A 21241-nucleotide genomic window follows, 5' to 3' on the forward strand; every position below is an offset into this window, starting at 1 on the left:
GGGTGGGGAAAAGCCAAGATCAGGCATTTACTGAGCTCTGGTTTTCAAGCCAGTCCAATTTTAAATATGTGTAATAAATATGTAAAGAGAAAATCTTTCTACAAGTCTTCAATGTAGTCTAGTATGAAAGTTGCTGTTTACAGCACTTTATTGAATTATAGGTATGGAATTCCAATCTGAAGGGGATTTATAGAAACGTAAATGCTTCAAGGACTTGGAAAGCAAAATAATAAAAAGCTAACGTGGGACGTCTGCTGTTCATTATTTATTTTTCAAACAGTTGCCTTTTGAGTTGTAAAATCTCAATTAATATTAAGATAATTGTAGAGTTATTTCCACCTCAGTATGTGATTATTTAAAAGCTTAATGACAACATTCAAAACACTGTTGTCGTATGTATATATCTAGAATATGAGATGGCTTTGATCTGGGATGTGAATCCCCCCTCTAACTTGTACAAGAGCATTGTTGGCACGTACGTCAGTGGATTGCAGGAAGGGGGGAAGCAAAGGCATAAAGGTTCTTTAGCAAAAAACTAGTTTAGTCAAAGGAACCTCAGGGATTCTTCCGGGATTTTTATGAAGTCGTGGGCTAAAGTGGACCTAGCCAGTGAGACAGAAAATACATTGGTTTAATGTAGCAGCTTTTGGTACTCTTGGGTGCTTAGTTAACATTCAGAGTGCAGATGATAGAAGAGTTGGTGCACACTGTAATTTTTTTTAAAGACGATGTTTTAAGCCCTCATATTTCAAATGCAAATTGCTTAGCCATTTCCAGTGGAATCAGAATAGTGAAATGGCTCTGTCCACATTAGCACTTAACAGCAAGATGATTTTTTTTTTTCCTTTTTAAATTAGCTTACTGTGGAACCAGATGGCACCAAAAGTATAAGCCATGTTTCTTACTAATGGTTCTGGGTCCCTTCACTTTTTATTCTTGATTTCTTTTTTCTAATTTCCTCCTTTTTTTGGTGCAATGCAGGTATTTTGAGTTTGATTGTTATGTTCCATGAGGGAGGGGAGGTAGATGAATGCAGTAGTAGATCCAGCCCCCTACTTATTACTAAGCTTTTCTAACACATTTGACAAGCTGCTGTTTGAATTATTTTACTAAACACTTTCTCTGTTTTACTTCTTCTCTTTTTCCTCTCTCTGGGTTCTTTTTGGTATGATGGTGGGGGCTCATGAGTAGAGATGGTCAAGTCGGAAGAAGCGAACCTCATCCAAGGTAATCCATGCTTTTTTTTTTCTCTTCAAAAAAAGTCCACTCCCAAAATCTTTGTGCCCTCCTCTGAAACAGAAAATGTGAAAATATGAAAACTCTGAAGTCTAGATGCAACCTGTCCAAATGCAATGGCAGCTTCTTTGCTTTTTTGCCTTTTTTTTTTTTTTAATGTGATGAGAAATTGCTGCTGTTCTCTTATTGTAGGTCCTACTGTAGCGTCTAGTGGCAAGTGACAGTAAGCCCCACTCAGCAAAGAGCTGTAGAAAGAGAGAAAAACTGTCTGTGCTACAGAAATGGGTGTAAATACAACCAAAAAGGAGCTATGGGTGATTTGAATTACTTAAGGATAACCAAAAGGTGGCCAGTAGTCAGTACTGGAGTTGAACATGGTTCTCCTGGTTCCCAGTCTAGTTGTTTAGGTTGCCTCTCCCATTGGGGGAATTTGAGAGGTAGTAGTTCTTCTGGTCGTTCCTGTGGGTTTTGAAATTCCTTTTGGTTTTGGGATGGAGACTGAGCAGGAAGTTTTCATTATCAGCAACATAATAGGTTTTCTAAGATTTGTGTGTTGCTACATATCTACATAACTTGCTTCCCTTGGTCTTCTGTAGTGTCCCTGCAGGCTTCCGTTACTTTTATATTCCTGTACTGTCCCATTTTTGCATTAGATTTTAACTTGTTTGGGAAACAGACTGTGGCTTTTTATTTGTTCTGTAAAGCTTTAATTTGCTATTGAGTAAATAATAATGATATAGAAACTGCAGGCCCAAGTACCCAGCTTGAGAGCTATACAGTCTAACTTTCTGAAAAACAGAATTTGGCTCATATGAGAACACATATGCATCTTGATATTTTCCCTATATAACTATTGGTTTACGCCTAAATAAATTGAATAATTAACCTCCTCTTGTTATATTCGTTACAACTGTGGTGTGCTATGTAGAGGAGCCAACCCTCTCAGGTATTGTGGCAGCAAGTATGTTTTCGTCAATAGAAGTGCGAAGTACAGCCCTTGGAGCTGGACGGCAGCTCCGCGAGCCCCGCTTCCAGGGGTATCGCAGCCCTTCCTGCGGCGCTCGGCACAGAGAGCCGCCAGGCATCCCTGAATGCCGTATGACAGAAAGTGATGGAATAATTGAAGAGCTCAGCACTTTAGTTTTTAACTAAAGCTCTGGAAATTACTGTGCCCTCACTCAATCAGTGTAGCTTGATCCCCCTTTTTCTCACGCATGCACACACAGCTGTCTCTTGACGCTGGTTGGCTCTGGGTCCTGGGAAAGGGAGCCAGGTTTTTAAACTCTGGTCCTTTTTGTCCAGAATAGCCAATCTTCTGTCTTGGTTGCTGTAGCTGGAATTTTTTTTTTACTTGTACACTATATCTCATTGCATTTTAAATAATTTTTTTATGTATGGGTTTTTGGATCTTAAGCCATAAGCCATACTGGCAGGTCGTTCATGTCTCAAGACTCTGGCTTGTGCCGTAGTGTCTTTTAAAATAAAATTAAGAGATGCTGAAGCATGGTACTGATTTAGGAGAAGTGAAACTATTGTTTAAAAGAGGAGGGGAAAAAAAAAAAAGCTGCAACCCTGTGCTCTATTCTGTTCCAGTCACTAGAGGGTAGGAGAGCTTCAGTTCTTCCTAGGGAAGACACAGTTCATGCTCCAGTGTGATCTCTAAAGAAAAGCTCTGTGACCATCCAAAGGCAGTAAAAATATTTCCCAGCATGCACTGGAAAAATCTGACAAAGCAGTATTTCCTAGTTTATTGATTCTGCTACTGCACTAAAACACTAGTACTGTACATCAATAACCATCTTTAGTTAGGAAACTCTGGTCTGTGGAAGCAGTAGTAGCAGTTTGTGGCAGAACATAAAGGCTAGAAAGAAAAATTGTGTGCATGGGGAATATAGGTGTCTAGGGAAGGCACAAGAGGTTATGGAAGAATAGCCACAGAGTATGATGGGGTAGAAAACAATGCTGCTGGACGAGATAAAGACACAGGAATAAGGAGGGCAGGGGAAATGGAGAGAGCTCTGTAACGGACACACAAACTCGTCTCTTTTTTGGTTACTGAGCTGACTGTGGTTGATTGTTGAAGAAGAAAAAGGCCGTATACTTTCCATTTGAACAGCTGAACTGAGACAGATCTAAATTTCAAAATTTCATATCTGTAGGTTTAGGCAAACAAAAGTGTTGTGTGGTTTGTTTTTTTTTTAATTTGAAGTAGTTTTCCTGTTGTTTTGTTTGTTTGGTTGGTTGGTTTTTGGTTTGGTTTTTTTTTTTTTTGTGCTGAACTATAGCTGACCTCTATTGTAATATTTAGCTTTTCTTCTACAAATACAGGGAAAATGACTGTTTTAAGGATGGACAAAATGAGTATAACTTTCACAGCTCTTTTTAATCTGTATTGCCTATATGAAAGAAATCTGGTTATACTCTAATTTGACCATTTTATGTTATCTTAGTGCAGATTTGGCACATCCGTATCGTAAATGAGTCTTTTCACATTAATCACGGGATTCTTGCTGACTTCCCAAATTCAACCCAAATGGTTAGTACCTTTGTTGAGGGCATAAATACCTGATGCAACTCCATGTCAGACTGGCAAAGAGGTTCACGTGAGCTGTTGTGGATACCGTACACTCTTCACGTGTGTTCTCTGAGCTCCCTTGCTTTTTGAAGAAAAAGCTACATTTCAGACAACAACGAAAACAGCAGCAGTACAAGATCTCCAGTCCAGCTATGGTTGCCTCACGATCATTACAGATAGTATGCAGGAAGGATTTCAGCAACTGAATATTGTCTTTTAAATCTTTTTGGTACAAGAGCTGTTGAACTGCATGATTTAGCTATCCGTTGATTACACAGTGTATATTTTTTAGTGCTGCTAGAAGGGAATCATCGCATATTTGGGCGGACTCCCAAGACATGGGTAGCACATCCAGATCCCTCATTTTTCATGGGAGCTGAGAATGGCATTGTCCTCTGTGGGAGCTGTCTCCAAGAGCTCAGCTTTCTTCTTTTTCTCATGGAGGGTGGCATTGCAAAAGGAAGAGGATACTATTAGGCAGTATTAATGCATGCACTCATATCTGTGTATTGGCAGGCTCTCCACTCTTTTCTCTTTTTCTTTCTGGGTCTGTCTGGGGTGCAGAGGGAGTTGGTAGCTATCTCTGCTGGAGCCCAACATGCTGATGCTCAGTAGCCTTGTTTGTCCTGGGTGGCTTGAGTCTCACCCTGAGTGCCCCACACGCTATTTCCAGCATTTGTACAGCTGAATAACCTTTAAGTGTTAAACATCTATGAAGCAAATAAGAGGGTTTGCTTGGGGTGGATTGACCTGCAGCAGTTCAGTCCTGAAACAAAAGCGACGCAATTGCCACCTTGATAGCCTAAGCTGATTGAATAAATTGGCTGAAAGGCTGACTGGACCAAAGTGCTCCTTGGCATCTCATAGCAGGGGGAAAATCCCTCACTCTCCCCCCCTCCCCCCCCTTTTTTTTTTCTTCTTTCCTGTGTGGGCTGTTAGGTTTCATTTTTGCCTGCCTCATTGTATTTGACTTTCTCCCACAATACCCTGTGGGCAGCGACGCTCTCCAAGCGTTTTGCGGAGCGGAGGGACTCAGTTGCCACAGGGTCACGCATTGTGGCAGCAATCTCGTGTCGGTTCACTTGCCTTTCTTGCTGCCCTCTCCTCTTTCCCAAGGGGAGACTGCCTCTGCAAAATGGTTTCCCTGCCTAATGAGGAGAGGTCCAAAGAGTCTTCCTATTTGTGTGTTGTTGTTTTCTCAAATGGCAAATTACGTGGCCCAGTTTTGACGTTGACCTCTTCACAGGGATTGCAGCAGGCTTTCTGTTGTCCTGTCTCATCCTTTTAAATGAAAGATGTGAGAGATGGGCTCGCTTCACACTTGGCCACCTCGCCATGTCATTTAAATGTACAATTTTTCTGCATCTCTTTATTGCTTCAAAAACAAGTTTGAACTTGGGGCATGTAAGTATGTGTCAGGAAAAGAGACAGATTTGAAAGCAGCCCTGATGCACCAGAGGGGATTTGCTGGATGCCTATAGAGGGAGATTATATACAAATGGTGTTATCAGGGAGACTCGAGCTCCTAAAGAATTTTGTGAAGCTGGGTCAATGAGCTGGTTCTTTCCCCTCCAAAGCTCTGTCATTTTTGCTCGTCTCCTGTATTTGGCTCTGTGAAGGCAGAATATGGCCCACCTCATTCTTGTGCAGCTTTCTTCTTTAAACCAGAACCAGAAAGTAATAAAGAATTGAAAGTTGGCGTGAGAAGCTTTTATATTAATTTTGAAACCAGAAACCAGACTCTGAAAATGGTATTGTGAGCACTGATTTTTAATTTTTCTGTTCAGAGACATGGGATGTTTTCTGGGCAAATGTTCTTTTGAAGCAGCAGGGAGAAGAACCATCTTCTGTTCTTCATGTGGCAGGGTCCTGCTCTACGACCAGGCCATACTTTTGCTTCAGAGAAGATTACTCATTACTTACCTGATATTGCCCAGTCCCTAAGTCTGCAGTAAACATGAGCTCTTAAACATTAAAAGCATCTAGTTTGTTTTTAAGAGTAAAGCTTTCTGGATATTCTTGTGCATATTGTTTTCTTTCTGGCTGGCTTGTTTGAGGGATGCTTTTTGTTCAAGTTGTTATCCATTTTACAGCAGTGAACAGCTCATGAAGGTAGCCTTTGTGGTATCACTGGTTATTTGCACCCAGAGCCCAGTCAAAATCAGAGCTCTATCTGGAGATAACCCCTTGAATTCTGGTCTCCAGGCTATCTTGATTTCAGAAGTGATTGGGGAGCAGGAAGGAATAAGCAAACTTGTCCAATGTCTCGTGCTTGGGACTTGTGCCAACTTCCATCATAAAGCATGTGTTTCCGAATTTCCAGCCCTAGAGCCTGATCCTAGCTTCAGCCAATTTTTCTGTACCTCTGCAAGGCACCTTTACTTTGGTCTGGGATGTAGCCAGAGTGTGAGCTGGCTGACTGCAGAGAGTTTACAAGAAAATATAGCAGGAGAGGCCTGAAGGACCTGGCATCCAGTCTGGGAGCACAGCTGGAAAGATCTGGGGTTCAGCAGCAGGAGAAGCTGAAGTACCCAAGTACGGAGGTGTCCGTAGCCTGGAAGTTAACAGGGAAAGGGAAGAGCTGAATAGATAAAAACACTAAAATTGTCACTGATTAAGCAGTTATGTCCTTTTCTGGCCAGTATAGACAGGGGCTTTGACTTTTCTGCTCTCATTGTGAAGGCAGGTTAGTGTAGTGATGGCTGGAGGGAGGAGGGTTTAGGGTGGTTTTTTTCAGTGCTTGTTTTGCCCCCGAGTAACTTTGTTGGACTAATCGCTGCACTTCTCTGTGCTCTGCTCTGTAATAGTTTTGCTAGCTCAGAGGGAAGCTGTGAACTTTAATCAATTAACTCTGTGTAAATCAGTTTGGAACAAGTAGGTGTGGGGTATCAGAGAGGAGGTAAGACTTTGAAAATAAATAATGCAATATCAATTTCTTGTCACCTGGGAGGCATTTTTCCATAGTTCAGTCTTCCGCAGGCAACACTAAAGTTGACTCATTGATGGTCCAGGTCTGTGGCTCTACCACACATCTGGGTTTCCCCAGATGTGTTTCCTTCGAGAAACTGAGTGGAATCTGAGACACTGCCTGTTTGGCTGGGATTTCCATCAGGGTGGTCAGAGGAACAGCCTGCCAAATACCTGGGGAGGCTGAAGAGGTGGCTGCAGAGCACGCACAGAGTGATTCTTTGGTGTGCGTGTAGATGATACGAGGCACAAGAGATGTGCCAGACCTGCTGAGCACACGCTGTGGGAATGACCTGGGCACGTCCAGGAAATCCAAAGCATTCTTAAAGTGACGGGCTGTCTTGCAGGGATACGAGGCAAGCAGCCTTCCTGGGCTCCGTGCTGCTCCGTTTGTAGAGAGGCTTGTGAAGGTGGCAGACCTGGGTTGGGGGAGGTGGGAAGCAGACTGCAGTCATCGAGCCTGTGTCGAGGTGCTGCAGAGCAGCACTATGCCCTAAACCAGTTGCAAATGTTTTGGCTTCTTTGTCCAGCGTGATGCTCTGAAGTGATGCTAGATCTCGTCCAGAAAGTAGCCAGGTCCTGTTAGCTGGAGACCAACATACGCCTCTTCTGAGATGAGCACAGAGCGCTTTTGCAGCTGCGCAGCCATGCGGAGAGGGGGTGCGCGAGGCCATTTGTTAGAGGCCACCTGCTTTGGAAGGTCAGAGCTGATGCATTGCAATGTGCTCTAGTAATACTGAGCTGCAGGCGCTGATTTTTCCTGGGACCGTGTGGAATCCAGGCTGGTTTAGGTACCTCCCAACAGTCCTTTGAACTGTTGAGTCAGTGGCTAAAAGGGTGGGGTTATGCATGCTACAGAACTTGGGTAGGAAGGCCCCCAGTGCTGAGTGACTCCCTAAAATTCTGGCCTGGTTAAAAAATGAAAAGAATCTAAATTTGATTTGAAAACTGAGTGATAACAACTGTCTTTGGTGCTCAGCCTGGAAGCTTTGAAGGGAACTGGATGCTTTATTTTTAAAAGAAATTGTAACGTGGATAATAAACTTTGTGTGGTTTTTTTTTTTTTGTGTGTGAACTAACATCAAATACGTCTTCCTCCTCTAAGGAAGAAGCTGGGGGGGGAGGGAAAATCCTTGGTCCTAAAGCAGCAAGTACATCACATCAAACATGACTATGTTAAATACTAAAATGTTCAAAGTACAACTGAGATAGATAAAGGCTTTGATGGGAAGTGGATATTTCCCAGGGACATTACAAGCAATAATCCAGATGTTATGGTGTAATGCAACGAGTGTCCATGGATAGATGGGGAGCTCAAGCCAAGCAGCGCCTGCTGTAGGCCTTAGCCCTCCACTCCCATGCTGTTATGCCATATGGAAGCAATCTCCAGGCCCCCTTAATAGCCAGCTTTGGATTCCATTTTCACAGGGCTCATAGAGCTAAGTGGAGCTGTTTTATGGACAAGTTAGATAGAAGCCTTTCCAAGATAAACATCCAATTTGAAATTAGGACATACCAAGCTGCAAAATTATTTTAGGGCATATTTCATGGAAGCACTGCCATTTTTCTAAGGCGATTGCCAGACTGTAGAATGCCCTTTGATCCCTTGTGGACATTACTCCCTTTTTTATAAAAAGGATTTTGAAATAGTTGCAGTGTTTAGGGAGGAATATATCTGCCGGGACTTTGAAGTATGTCCATGGGAACAGTCGTGCTTTAGCTTTTTGGCCTAAAAGACGAACTTAAAAAAAAAATAAAAATAAAAAAGAAATTACATTGCAGCTGGATTTATGAATCAAAATCTCGTTTTCTTTTTAAAGGTAGGAATTTTTAACCGGTGTGCCAGGAAAGCCAAACGGGGTGTTTAAATAGAAGTATATTAATATGCTTGTGGGATTCAAAGAGTTAGGTATTTTAACCAGTAAAAAGCAAGTAAAAAATTTGTGAGTTCACCACCCATGATTTAAGAATTTTGTTGCTGGGTAATTGATCCATAAAAAGTAATCTTCAGACATCAGGTGCTTTTGCAATCGTTTTATTTAGCAACAACATTTCTTACTTGCTTTTAAAGCTAACACGTCCTGTTTTAAAGTGACTTGTGAAATCTTCTCCTCCGTCTTGCTCCCACCTGTATATGACATGATTGAAGCTCTGAAGTGTGGCAAGTTAAAAGTTGCTTCACGAGAATAAAATATGGCAGGATTTTTACTGCGAGAAGAAAAGTATAGCCTTGAGTTTTAATGTTTCCAGCTCACTCCCCCCAAATAAAGACCTATTTAATCATCCTCTGTCCAATAAAATATTGCCAGTTAGCAAACTGTTAGCGCAGCCGTGCTGTGTAGGATGAAGCTGCAAAGGTAACAAATGTGGCTACCAGGTAACCATAACTCCAGATAAAGAGCCCAGTGGTGTCAGTGTTTTTTCAGCAGGCATCAGTATTTTTGATTCGTGAGCTCAGTTTCTGGAAGCAGGAGCTCCAAAGGCAGGAGGCGAAGAGCTAATGCGGATGATGGGCGGTTGAGTGATTGAGGAGGTGGAAGATGCATGTTCAGTCTTTCACCTGGCCATAGACTTTATGATTGTGGGCTGTCTCCCCAGAAAGGACAGACCTGCGTTTTATGGACGTAGCTGGAAACGTGTAAGAGTTTACTTTAGTTTCTCCCCTCTTCCACCTCTCCTCCCCATCACTCTCCTGTGTCTTTCCCTGAGCCAAGGTGACAGATTGCTCTCAATGATCGAGGTCTGCTCTTGCCAAAGCTCAGCCAGGTTAGCTGAAGTCGACTTCTCTGGTGGTTTAAGCTAACCCTGCTGATTTTGCTCTGATGCTGAGCACCGTCCCTTCCTGGGGCCAGCCGTAGTACAGTAGAGGCAGAAAATCCAGAGCATCCTACTGCCTTCTGTTCTCTGCTTATTCCTAGGGGATCATGGTACCTCTCTCACTTTTGGTGCCTTCATATCACAGTCAGTTTGGGCATAAAAATGTGGGTTTGGGTGTATAAATGTTTCGTGTCACTGACTTGCTTTTCAGTCGAGTTTCATGCGGAGCGTGCGACTCTCTGACTCTTTGCGCAAGAACCAGTTGTGGAACGGGCTGGTCACCATCACACTCTTGGAGGGGAAGAACATCCCTGGAGGGGGCTTGGCAGAGATTTTTATTCTTCTCAAACTGGGAGATCAAAGATACAAGAGTAAGGTAAGTATTAAGGATTTCCTTAAGTTTGCTGAAGCCAATAAGGTAGTTGCTGTTTCTTTTACTGGTGTTGCTACCTCAGATGGAACTATTCTTGAATCTCTTTTATATAAGTGAGATCAAAATTAAGAGACCAGATCAGGGACACTAACATTTTACTAATATGTTTTACATGCCAATATAGAAATAGGAAGCTAGGAATATTGTGTGTATCTGTTATTGTGCATTTAACATACTCATCATATTGATGAATGTTTGACATTAATATGAAATGAAATAAAGCTACATGCATCATGTGTGTTGTTCTCTGCCAATACAGAAGTTAGGTTTGTAATGTTAGGTATTCTGGAAAAGCAGATCTGAAATGGTTCCCAGTGCAGGGGAATTTTTTTTATTTTTATGTCTTTAAAGCAGCTTTCTTGAAAAATGTTACCAATAACAGGAAAAAAAAGAACAAAACCAAAACACACAGAATATTCCCTGGTTTTGATTTGAATTTTTATTCTTCTAGGCTGTGTTTACCTGTATCCAGTACTGTTTCATGGGAATCTGAGAAATGAATGGGGTTCCCAAAGATACACATTTCATCTCCAAAGTCTAATAAGGAGAGGGGCTATAATTAACATAATATTCTGTTGAGAAAATAAGAGTTCTGCATGTCATGAACTGGAAGTGCGGAGGGAGGAGGAGAAGGAAATAAACCAACCCCCTCCTGTCAAAATGTACAGAGGAAGTTCACAGAACATGATGTTCAGATGTAGGCGCATCTGAAACCTGCACTCTGTCCCCCACATTGGACCTCAAACCAAGGTCATTGTATAATGTTTTTATTTAGAAAAGCAGCTTTGAAAAATAACAAATGGGTTAGTTATTTTAGAATAAATATGCATTATTCCAGTTAAGATCCCTTTTCATGTTTCTCTTTAATGGTCCATAGCCTGTGTCAGGAATCTGCAAGACTGCACTGTTTACAGTCACAGAAAATTAAAAAGTTTAAAATGGGGAGTCAAATACAATGCTGTCTGCAGTGAGTTAATTGCTTAGTATTTCCTTCTGGGGTCCAGCAAAGGCTGGGGACTGCTGCTTTTACACCCTAAGACAACTTCAAATTAGCAGTACTTCACGTTCTTTCCTGGAATTTATTCAACTTATGAAGTACAATCTCTCATGGTCCAGAAAAGCAGACAAGGTGGGAAGAATCTCAGTCATGGTCCAGCTAATCCCGTCTCCTGTTCTCTCAGTGGCCATGCTGGTATTGATGGTGGGTAGTGTAGTGTGATATGAATTGCAAGTGATTTAAGTCCCAGTCTAGTGAATACTCAGAGTAACCCGAACACATGAACAATCTCACTGAACTCGGACAATTTAGAGATACCAAATTAACAGGAAGTTAACAATTTTAAGGCTGCTCCTTCTTTGACTATATCTCAACATAGAAGGGTAAAAAATAATGGTTTGGGTTCCTTAATTCAAACCCGTTTGCTGGTGATTGCCCTAAAAAGGTTTGTTCTTGATGTCTTCCAGTGTGTGATGTTGAATGATGTCCACTGTCCACTGAAAGTGGAGCTGGTGGATCCGCCTTGCATTTCAGAATTTCTCCAGGCATTCATTCATGTCACACATGCATATTATCTCCTGGGAGAGAGGAAAGAGTTTTTAGGGAAGATGAGGCTATGCATGAAGGCCTGGGGAGCTGTGGTTGGAAAGACCTTAGTGCTTGATGCCCTAATATCCATCCTTCTTCTTGTAGAAGAATTAGTATGTGCTTTACTGTGGAAATAAGTACCATTTAAGAAAAGTAAATATTATAACTGCATGTTTTCTAGACACTGTGTAAGAGTGCAAATCCTCAGTGGAGGGAACAGTTTGATTTTCACTACTTCTCTGACAGGAAGGATATGTTGGACATTGAGGTCTGGAGAAAGGATAACAAAAAGCATGAGGAGCTTTTGGGAAAGTAAGTTGGTTTGGGGTTTGGTTTGGTTTTTTTTTTGGGCGGGGGGTAAGTACAGAAAATAATGTGATTTTTATTACTATTTTTTAGATTGATCAATTTATTTTCATTACAAGCATCATACTACATGTTTCTTTATTCCTTATGGTCATGTCCAGTTACGTCTGTAAGGGTATGTTTATTAAAACCTATTAATGGGTAATTGATGAGCCACAACCTGAAAGCAGACACCTAAGCTGACTCTGCACATGCTGACTGTAAAATCCAAAGTACTGCGGGAGCTCAGTGGCAGCCGTTTCTGGGAGAGCCGGTAGCAGCAAGGAGGCCGTATTTGTCTGTGTTTGCACGGTGATATTGCTCCAGATTCTGTTGTGCTCTGCAGGGCTGATGTGTGGCTTCAGGCTGGTGCCAGCTCAGGGATCTTTGTGCTCCTTTTGAACATGGCGCTGGTGTCCCTTTTTTCTGTTTGCACTTTGATGGCGTGTTCTTGTAGCCTTGTTTACATAAGGGTCCTGTTACCTGCATTTGCTTTCTTTGGGTAATCTCTTCCCCATTGCCACAGAAGACTGATCTCTCCGAGTTTGGTGCCCCATGGTATTGCACAAGCTCATGTCATTTAAAGCATTTTCAGGGGCAGCCTCACAGGTGATTTACCCATCTTCTGACTGATACTGGATTTTGTCCCACTGCATTATTCCGTTATAGCTTCAAATTCTCGAGTAATGATCTTATGCCACGTTAGCAGATGAGACTTTTTGTGGGATAGCAGTCAACCTTTTATTTTATTTTTTTAATGGGAATAGAGTATTGTTCCTACTCTTATGTCCTGCTCTTTCCCTTCCACTCTAACTCTATCTTATTTTGTACAGTATTAGTACAGCCTTGGTTTCCTAGTAGTAACTGTATCTTCTTCCTTCTTTTGGCTTGCAGCATTGTCAGCTAGACCCATCTCCCCAAACTGCATCTGCACAGTTGGCTACATGCAGCAGCACCAAGAACTGTTTAGTTTACTGGAGCCCCTCTTGGGTCTGCCCGTGCTTATCTGCTTGCGGGATCGGTGCCACAACCTCTAAATTCTTAGGGGCAGGGATCCTGTCTGCAGTTGTTTGCTGTTCTCACCTGGTGAGGGTTTCACAACTTGCTGACTAAATAACAGTAACTAGTAAGAACATTTTCTTACTTTAAGCATTCAAATAGTTTGAAACTATTCACTGAAAAGAACAATGCCCTTTGGCTCTACAAATATTTGTGGTTTTGCAGAGCAGGAAATGCTTTCTGGCTGAATGCTGTTGCTCATCACATGGAGAAGTGGCTGAAGATGAATCTGTTCCTTCCATTCTCACAGTTACTTTTATTACTTCTGATATTCTATTTAGAGTTAAGGAATGTAGCAGTGTTTGTGGCTTGCCCCTGTTCAGTGTCCCTGATGCTAGACCAATTCTTCCTTAGGTTTTCCCCCCCTCTTTTTTTTTTTTTTCCCCTACTGATTTCTGGCAGGTGATGTTCAGTGTGGCAAAAATTATCAGCAAAGTGCTTATTCTGTTATTAAAGATTTCAGCACTGGGAAAGCCTGCGTGTGTTAGATTTACCTTAAAGTTATTTCTGCTCTCTATGTGGAGAGAAAAATATTGCTGTTGTTGCCTTAAGCACAGCAAATTCACTGTAGCATCAAAACAGGAAAAAATTATACTAGATTTTAAAGACCGATTGCAAGAATAGGTAAACACCAAATGCATAATAACAAGTCTTGTTTTCACAGTGTAGAAACTTTTGACATCCAATAAATAATATTTTATGAAGGGTTCAAATGCAGTCTAATCTGGAAAAGGATTCTGTAGGAAAAACAGCATTATGAGGTGCCATGTTTATTGTCTCCATGACTTCCAAGTTGAGTTTTGAGATTTCTGGATTTCACAACATCATTCATTGTAAGAAAGATCCTTTAGTAAAATGTTTGTGGGTTATTTTTAGTCATTACACATAGTAGTACACCCCAATTGCCCTCAAATAATTTGCATGGTTTAAAGGAAAAGGCAAAATTGCTGGATCTGAATTAATAATTCTGTGGTCTATTTGTGGATAGAGTTAGGATTCATTCTGCTCCCCTTAAGGCTGTGTAGGCTGAACTGTGTTGGTTAGACCTTTATATATATTTATATATATTAAAAAGATATATATTTTTAATATTTAAATAAAGCTGAGGAGATGCACAAGGTGGAGTTATGTCTGATAATCCAGACTGCTGAACTTTTGTGGAATAAAGACTTCTGTTAATTCCTTTAGACCCAGGTTTTCATGTGGGATGGATGCCTTAAGCCCCTGGAACATGGCTCTTCTCCCAGGCATAATTTGGTTTCAAGGTAAAATATTGTTCTTGAAATAGGACCTGAAGTGCCTGTGGAGACTATGGAACATGTAGAATAAGAAATGTGTTGGACCTCTGGTACTAAACACTAACACCTGGGTCATTTGTCTGCTGCTGAATTAGCAAGGAAACATTTGGTGCAATTTCATGTCACCCTTCTGCTATCACGAAACAAACCCTCACTGTCAGTACACATCGCAAGGTAAATTATTACATTCAGCCTACCTGCGTTCTCCTTAGATTTTCAACTGGGTCCAGTTTCTCTTCCTCACTTAAAATACTGCAGCCTTGAGTGGTTCAGCTGACACTGAGGGGTGGCTGCTGTGTTTTGGTGCTGGATGAAATAATCCCTCTATTTAGTCTGCACAGAACTGTTAGTTACGTTTATTGAGTGCTTTTTGTGTCCTTTGGGATAAAAGGTACGCTATAAACAGGAGACTATGTTAATGTATATTAATAAACAAAGGTGTTAACGTGTGCAGAATTTGTCCAGGCAGAGTTAAATTGTTTATGCTAGGTTGCTTGAGAGTGTTTCTGCATTAAGGGATATATTTTGAAAAAGATGCTGCAGAATGTTGGAGGTTTTTTCTTCACATATTTACCTCAAGAAAGAGGTTTTACAAAAAATTGTTAGACTTAAGACCATAAGCTATGAGATTGGAGTGCATCCAATATCTTTATGATGAATGTCTCCAGGAAACAGTGTCTTTGCAACAAGAAACAATCCTTATTTTAAAGGCCATGCTGTTGGGATGGAGCGGTAAAATCTACTATGACTGCATCCAAATATTTCATTTAAATTTCACCAAGTTATAGGAAGCATCAGACAAACAAAATTTATCTGTAGAGTAAGTCAGAATAAGACCTTATTAATTGTCTCCCTAACACCTGTGGCATTTGAAATTCTTTTTCAAATATTAATCATAGAAGCATCTTACTGTATACTGTGATAATGATTCTGACCTCTTGTAAAGGGCTTTCAAGAATTCTGCAGGGGGGGAAAATGGCAATGTTGTGTGCAGATTTTTTTATATGTATTTGTATATATTTGAGGATACTTATAATTTGATGAACTGTGGATTGGGTAATAAAATACAACTCCATGACTACTGGTAGGAGGCTAAGCTCAGCACCTTTTAGTGAAATTTTAACATTTGATTCCCTGATAAAATTAAATAATTTAACCCTAACTATTTCTCTGCAAAATGAATTTAAAAGGGGGGGGGGAGTTTGGCAGCTAAAGATGAGGGCTGTGAGTCGAAAGAACAGTCTTAAATGAAAACTAAAGCTGTTGTGATGTAATTCTCTACAGAACTAGAGGTTAATATAGAGGTGTAGACCTCAGTATTGATCAGGAGGAGGAAGGAAAGCATTTAATTAATTGTGGTTAAAAAAAAAAAAAATACATTTGCGTGCATGATACATTCTTAACTTACAGAACTGTATCTCCTGTAGATCACGCATATAGCCATGTGTGTGAAAGATTGTACCTGAATTTAATATGTAATGTAACAAATGGTGACAACAAGCAGAGCTATCCTATTCTGAGATGGGATTACAATGTTGCAAATGATCTCCTGAGTTAAATTCTCATCACCTAAAATACACATAATCTGAAAGTTTTGTCCTTTGCATTCAGATCAGGCAACTTTTGAGCAAAAAGTGGATTGCCTCCATTAGTTTTATACTGTGCCCATCATGATAGTCTCTTACCACTTTCCTGTGAAATAATTATCTGTAATAAGGTTTTGCAGATAGAAAGCTGAGAAAGAAGGAAAGGAAGAGTTTGTTTCAGGAGGATGGAGGAAGTAGTTTGGAAATCATTAGACTCGTTTTAATAGTGTAGAAGCGTTTGTGTGGAAACTGCTGAATTTATATAGTAAATTGAATGTCTAATTGTTTTACCAAGCTGCATTCTTTGCAGTCTGATCAGTTATGTTGTATAACCTAAATGAAACAGATTGTCTTTTTTTCTTAAGCCTTTTGCCATTTACAAGTGCAAATGTGGATTTTCCTTTCAGTTCCTCAAAAGAAAATACAGAGGCATACCATCACCTTGAGTGAACACAGATGTTTTAAGGAAGTTAGTTTGCACGGAAATCAGACATGATTTGAGGAAGAAATGCTTATACTCCACCTCCTGCTGTTTTCCCCTCCACATGTGCATCCCTCCTACCCCCACGCCCTTATACTCAATCTTTTCTTTGACCTTTGGCTAATCAAATTCTTTTAATAAGAGAAACAATTCCAACTTGCCAAAACAAGCTAGAATTATATTTAACTTTGCCTTTGAGATACAAGAGATTTCTGAGGTTATCTGTTGGTGGGAGATGCACCCTTGCCTGAATGAGTTGTCATTTCTCTCTCACCCCATGGAAAGTTCTTAAAATAAAAAAGCAAATGCAGCTTTTTCCCCAGTTGTGGACTGTGTTGAGTGGGTGGTGTATGAAATGCTGATGTGGGAGACGTGGCCGCTATTGCCAGCTGAACTACAGACCAGCTGGGTGACCCTGAATTTTCCCCTCTCCTTTCTTCAGATTATTCGTCTGTAAAAAAAAAACCCCCAAAAAACCCAAGATAATGATACATCCCCCCTCTTGCACTGATACCTAAAGTATCAGTAAAACTCTGCAGTTGCAGAGAAGCAACTGTGTTAATGCAGCCAAGGTGATGTTGACCTCCAGTGTGGAAGTGATAAGGTCTTTTTCTCAAATGCTTGCCTTTTTTGTTGTTGTTTTGTTTTCCTTTCTGCTGTAACTTCTCTTGTCATATCTTTCTGAAGAGTCTAGGCGTAGCAATGAGCTTTAAATGCGACCTCTCACACTTGGAAATTGTGTTGAGAGGCAGCCTACACACCAAACAGTGTCGGTACTCTTCCTGGTTTATTTTCTTTCTCTTTCAAAGCACTTGAAAGCAGTTAATAAGAGTAAACTTGCAACCTGTTGTACGTTCAGTGCGGTGAATGGCAAAGAGCACACTTAAGGCAAAGTCATCCCTATTGATTGTGGTCAGAAGAATCTTACAAAGAGCTGTGTTTTAATACACAGAGCTACTGGATGACTTACAAACTCATTAGAGCAATGACTTTTACTTCATAACATAGCTTCTTGGTTTTTCAGGCTGAAATGTTTTGGGATTTTTTTTTTTTTTTTTTTACCCCCCTTAGCATTCACAGAAAATAGGCTGTTAAGAAGCGGAAAGCATGCAATTTATAGCAGATGGGTATAAACTGCTCCAGCTCTACTACTGGAATGGGATCAATCAGGAACACTACATGCACCATTTACCCAGAAGAAACCCACCTGGGGGAACCCTGTGGAATTTTAGCCTATTAAGACAACACCTTAACAAGTTTAGTTTAAATAAAAACTTGTCGGCAGGCAGTAAGCGGAGCGAAAGCTCTCACTCTCCATCATCCGCTTGCAGTCCCTTTGAGAAATGTGACTCCCCTTGCACTGTGGCAACAAAGCTTCTCCTTCCTTATTTTTGTTTTTTTCCTTTTTCATCTGTAACTTTTGTTCAGCCTGTTCTTAAAAGCCAAGCCCCACGGAGGTTCAAAAAAGTTCCACTCCATTTACTGGACTTCTAAATAGAAGGCATTTAGCCGAGCCAAGTGATTAGGCTTTCTGTTGCATTTAACTGCTCCCTTCGCATATAACTGGCTGTCTAGTGATCTCTCTCTGCTTTAGCCCATACTCATCATTTATTATTGTCTCTTTATGAATGTTTCTCTTTTTGCCTCCTTATTTTTATTTAGGGGGAAGTATCAGGTTAATGTTACATATTATGTGCAGGGGTTGGGGGGGACTTTTAAGACAATCCTTCCCTTTGGGAAATATAACAGTACACTGAAAATGTAGCTCTAGTAAGGCTTGTAAAAGAGATTGGGGCATACAGTATAATGTAGCATAAAATCGAGTATGTGACTTTAAAGAAACTAATCTATTTTAGGCTAATGTTTTAAATTTTGTGTTTGCCCCTTTTCTTTTCCCCCAGGTGAAATAAAATTGTGTTTCAAATCCATCACAAAACACCAGGGGATTTTAGAGAGGAAGTGAGGCAGGCCAGAGTTAAGTTTTCCTACTGTACTTGCAGCCCATACCTTTTACCTCTGCTTACCAGTAGGTGAACCAGAAAGCAAAACTTGACAGTTAAGTGCAACACAAATTGGTTAATTGGTTTCCCATGTTTAATTTTAAGATGCTTTTTTTTTGCACTCTTTCCATCCTGAACAAGCAATAAGTTTTGGTGCTTGCTTGCTACTGAAATCAATACAAATGTTGCTTTTTTTTTTTTTTTTTCCCCCCCTCAGCTCCTTTTTCTTATTAACTGTTGGCAATGTCATTCTAGGTGCCAAGTTGACATTACTGCCCTGCCGATGAAGCAGACCAATTGCTTAGAGCTGCCTCTGGAAAAACATCCAGGGTCCCTGCTAATGTTGATTGCAGTTGCTCCATGTACAGGAGTGTCTATCTCTGATCTGTGTGTGTGTCCTTTGGGAGACCCCAGTGAACGGCAACAGATTTCACAGCGCTATGTGAGTTTGCATTTTTTTTTTTCTTCTTTTTTTTCCTCCTTTAGTTTTGAAAGTAGTCAAAATTGGGGGGGGCGGGGAATTGTTGAGTCATAATTAACAGGTCTCCTACCAGAGAAAACTTACACGGAATAGTTATTATGCTTAGAATGACAAGGAGATTGGCAGGGCAGATAGACCCAAGTAATTTGGCTGCTTGTATTTGATGAGTTTTAAACTAATACTTTTCCTTGCAAACTTGAATCATGTTGAGAGATTATCATGGAGAATGAGACACACTGAGTATCACAGGGAGATCATAGTATACTTAGCTTTTTTTCCTCCTTTGGGGAGGATATGTTCTGGACTTTCAACTGTTGGAAGATAAAGCCATATGATGGCTTCCACACCTCACTCCTCAAGAGCTGGGCAAGAAGGAATAGGTGTATCTCTCTGAAATGGGGTGCGAGACTGAACGTGAGGAATTTGAACCACGCAAGTCGAAGCTTTGGAGGACAGGTTCCTCAGTCCTGATTGAGTGTGCTGCCTTACTGACCCATGCTGCTTCTCCAGGTCTACCTATGTCCCATTTTCTGTTTTAATTGGCAGATGATACTTGAATAAATATGCAGGGCTCCTTCGAACTTCCACCATAACGTTAACATGTAACTTATGTGAACGGAGAATTTCCTTAGGAGCAGGTAGCATGTGATGTCGTGAACCTCAGGGTCATGATGCAGTGAGACTGGGATAGTGGAGATGTATTTATGGGTTTATCAGCTGCTGAACTGAAACACCGCAGAAATAGCAATGGATATAAAAATGTAAGTCATTTAGTAGTTCAATAATTTCTGTTTCTTACTGAATTACAAACAAAATATATCTTTATGTTTTCTTCTTTGCAGTGTATAAAGAATTCCTTTTGGGACATAAAGGACATTGGGTTCTTACAAGTTAAAGTTTTAAAGGCAGTGGACCTGTTGGCAGCAGATTTTGCAGGTATTTTAGTTCTATTTTGCAGCATATGATGCTATAATATATTGTGAGTGCTACTTAGACTTTGTGCAATACTGTCTGTTGATCAAGGAAAAGTAAATCTTCCCATCATTTCTCTAGCGGTGAAACCTGCCTCAGGAAACTGAGATACCAAATGGTTTTGACTCCCAAAAGTATGTAGGAAGGTCCAGTGGATGGAGATCTGATTTCCCCTTTGGATCTGAGTGGTGTCACTGATAACTTAACACTTGGCATGGTGTACTGTTGTATTTTCCAGCAGGATTATGTAAAATAAGAGTTGATATAAAATGATGGTGCCTGCAAAGCAGCCTCTCCATCTTTTATCCAGTGTCTTGTGAGTTTGTGAGCAGGACTGAAAGATTTTGGGGGTGTCTGACCTGGTGCTGAGTGGATGGGCTTGGGTGGTGCTGCAGCTTTCACCCAAAAAAGAAAGCTTGCTGGTGATGGGGATGTGAGTGTGATGGTTTCTTTTACGTCTTGTTTTAGGCTTCAATTTGGGATGATCTTTTTGGCACTCTTACTCCAAGAAAAGGATGGATTTTCCACTGAGCTGTACCTCAAATTGTGCTTGATACTGACAGCAATGAACACTAACACCTTTTAAAAATACAACTTTATATTGTTTCTCCAGGGAAGGTCTAGCGAATTGATACTTCTCTGTAGTGACTGCCTGGATATTATTATTTTTATTATCACCTTCTCCAGGATTCTGGAGACCTTTTAATTCCTCTCTGTATCTTGCAGCAGCTCATAATTCAGACATAGCATTGTGTGTTTTGTATTTGCTGACATAGTAATTTCTTCACTTGTTGATAAAGGCAGGAAAGATGGTAGAGAGAAAACACTTTTGCCCCATTGCCTGGTATTCATGACGATATTGTAACATAAGAGAATGTTGCACCTAAAATAAGGACCAAAGGAGAAAGCCCAGGATTAATCATGATACTATTTCATTTTCAATTCACTGCTTAACCCTGCAGTGGGAGAAAAGGTCACTGCAGAGAGCAGTACTTTAAAGACCTGAAGAACTTAGTTTGAAAACAAACAAAAAACCTGCCAATAATGAAAGGTAGCTTGTACAGAAATGCATTTCTAAATTGACATGATGCATACATCTATATGGAATTAGGAATGTAACTGCACCTTACTAACAAATTTAATAAGTAGTGTACAACAGCAAAGCAGAACTTTTGGCAAACGGCAGGGCTAGGGCTATCTAGAAATATGTGAGGTTTTAACATAGCGTCCAGGGAAAGAGCTGAGCCTGGAAGGTTATTTACCCTTTGAAAAACTTCATGCTAATGCAGTTGCATCAGTGATGGATTTGGTCCCCTTTCCCTCAATACTTAAACAGGAGCGTGTGGGTGGATAATGAACATTGGAAGAGACACGCAGGTTCTTGATTCTGCAATTCAAAGACTTTT

At 40.6% G+C, this 21241-nt stretch overlaps 1 protein-coding gene across 2 annotated transcripts in view; it reads left to right on the top strand.

The window, feature by feature from the left end:
• Positions 1-21241, top strand: part of MCTP2 (multiple C2 domains, transmembrane 2) — a 102747-nt gene that overhangs the window by 21010 nt on the left and 60496 nt on the right. For both annotated transcript variants that reach the window (XM_010572015.1, XM_010572016.1), the window contains exons 7-11: positions 1192-1227; positions 9807-9971; positions 11795-11925; positions 18638-18824; positions 19706-19799. In XM_010572015.1, the coding sequence (XP_010570317.1) occupies positions 1192-1227; positions 9807-9971; positions 11795-11925; positions 18638-18824; positions 19706-19799 (613 nt within the window). The remainder of the gene's footprint in view (positions 1-1191; positions 1228-9806; positions 9972-11794; positions 11926-18637; positions 18825-19705; positions 19800-21241) is intronic.

This window comes from Haliaeetus leucocephalus, unplaced genomic scaffold (genome assembly GCF_000737465.1).
Source record: "Haliaeetus leucocephalus isolate CR32 unplaced genomic scaffold, Haliaeetus_leucocephalus-4.0 Scaffold339, whole genome shotgun sequence".
Classification (NCBI taxonomy): Eukaryota; Metazoa; Chordata; class Aves; order Accipitriformes; family Accipitridae; genus Haliaeetus; species Haliaeetus leucocephalus.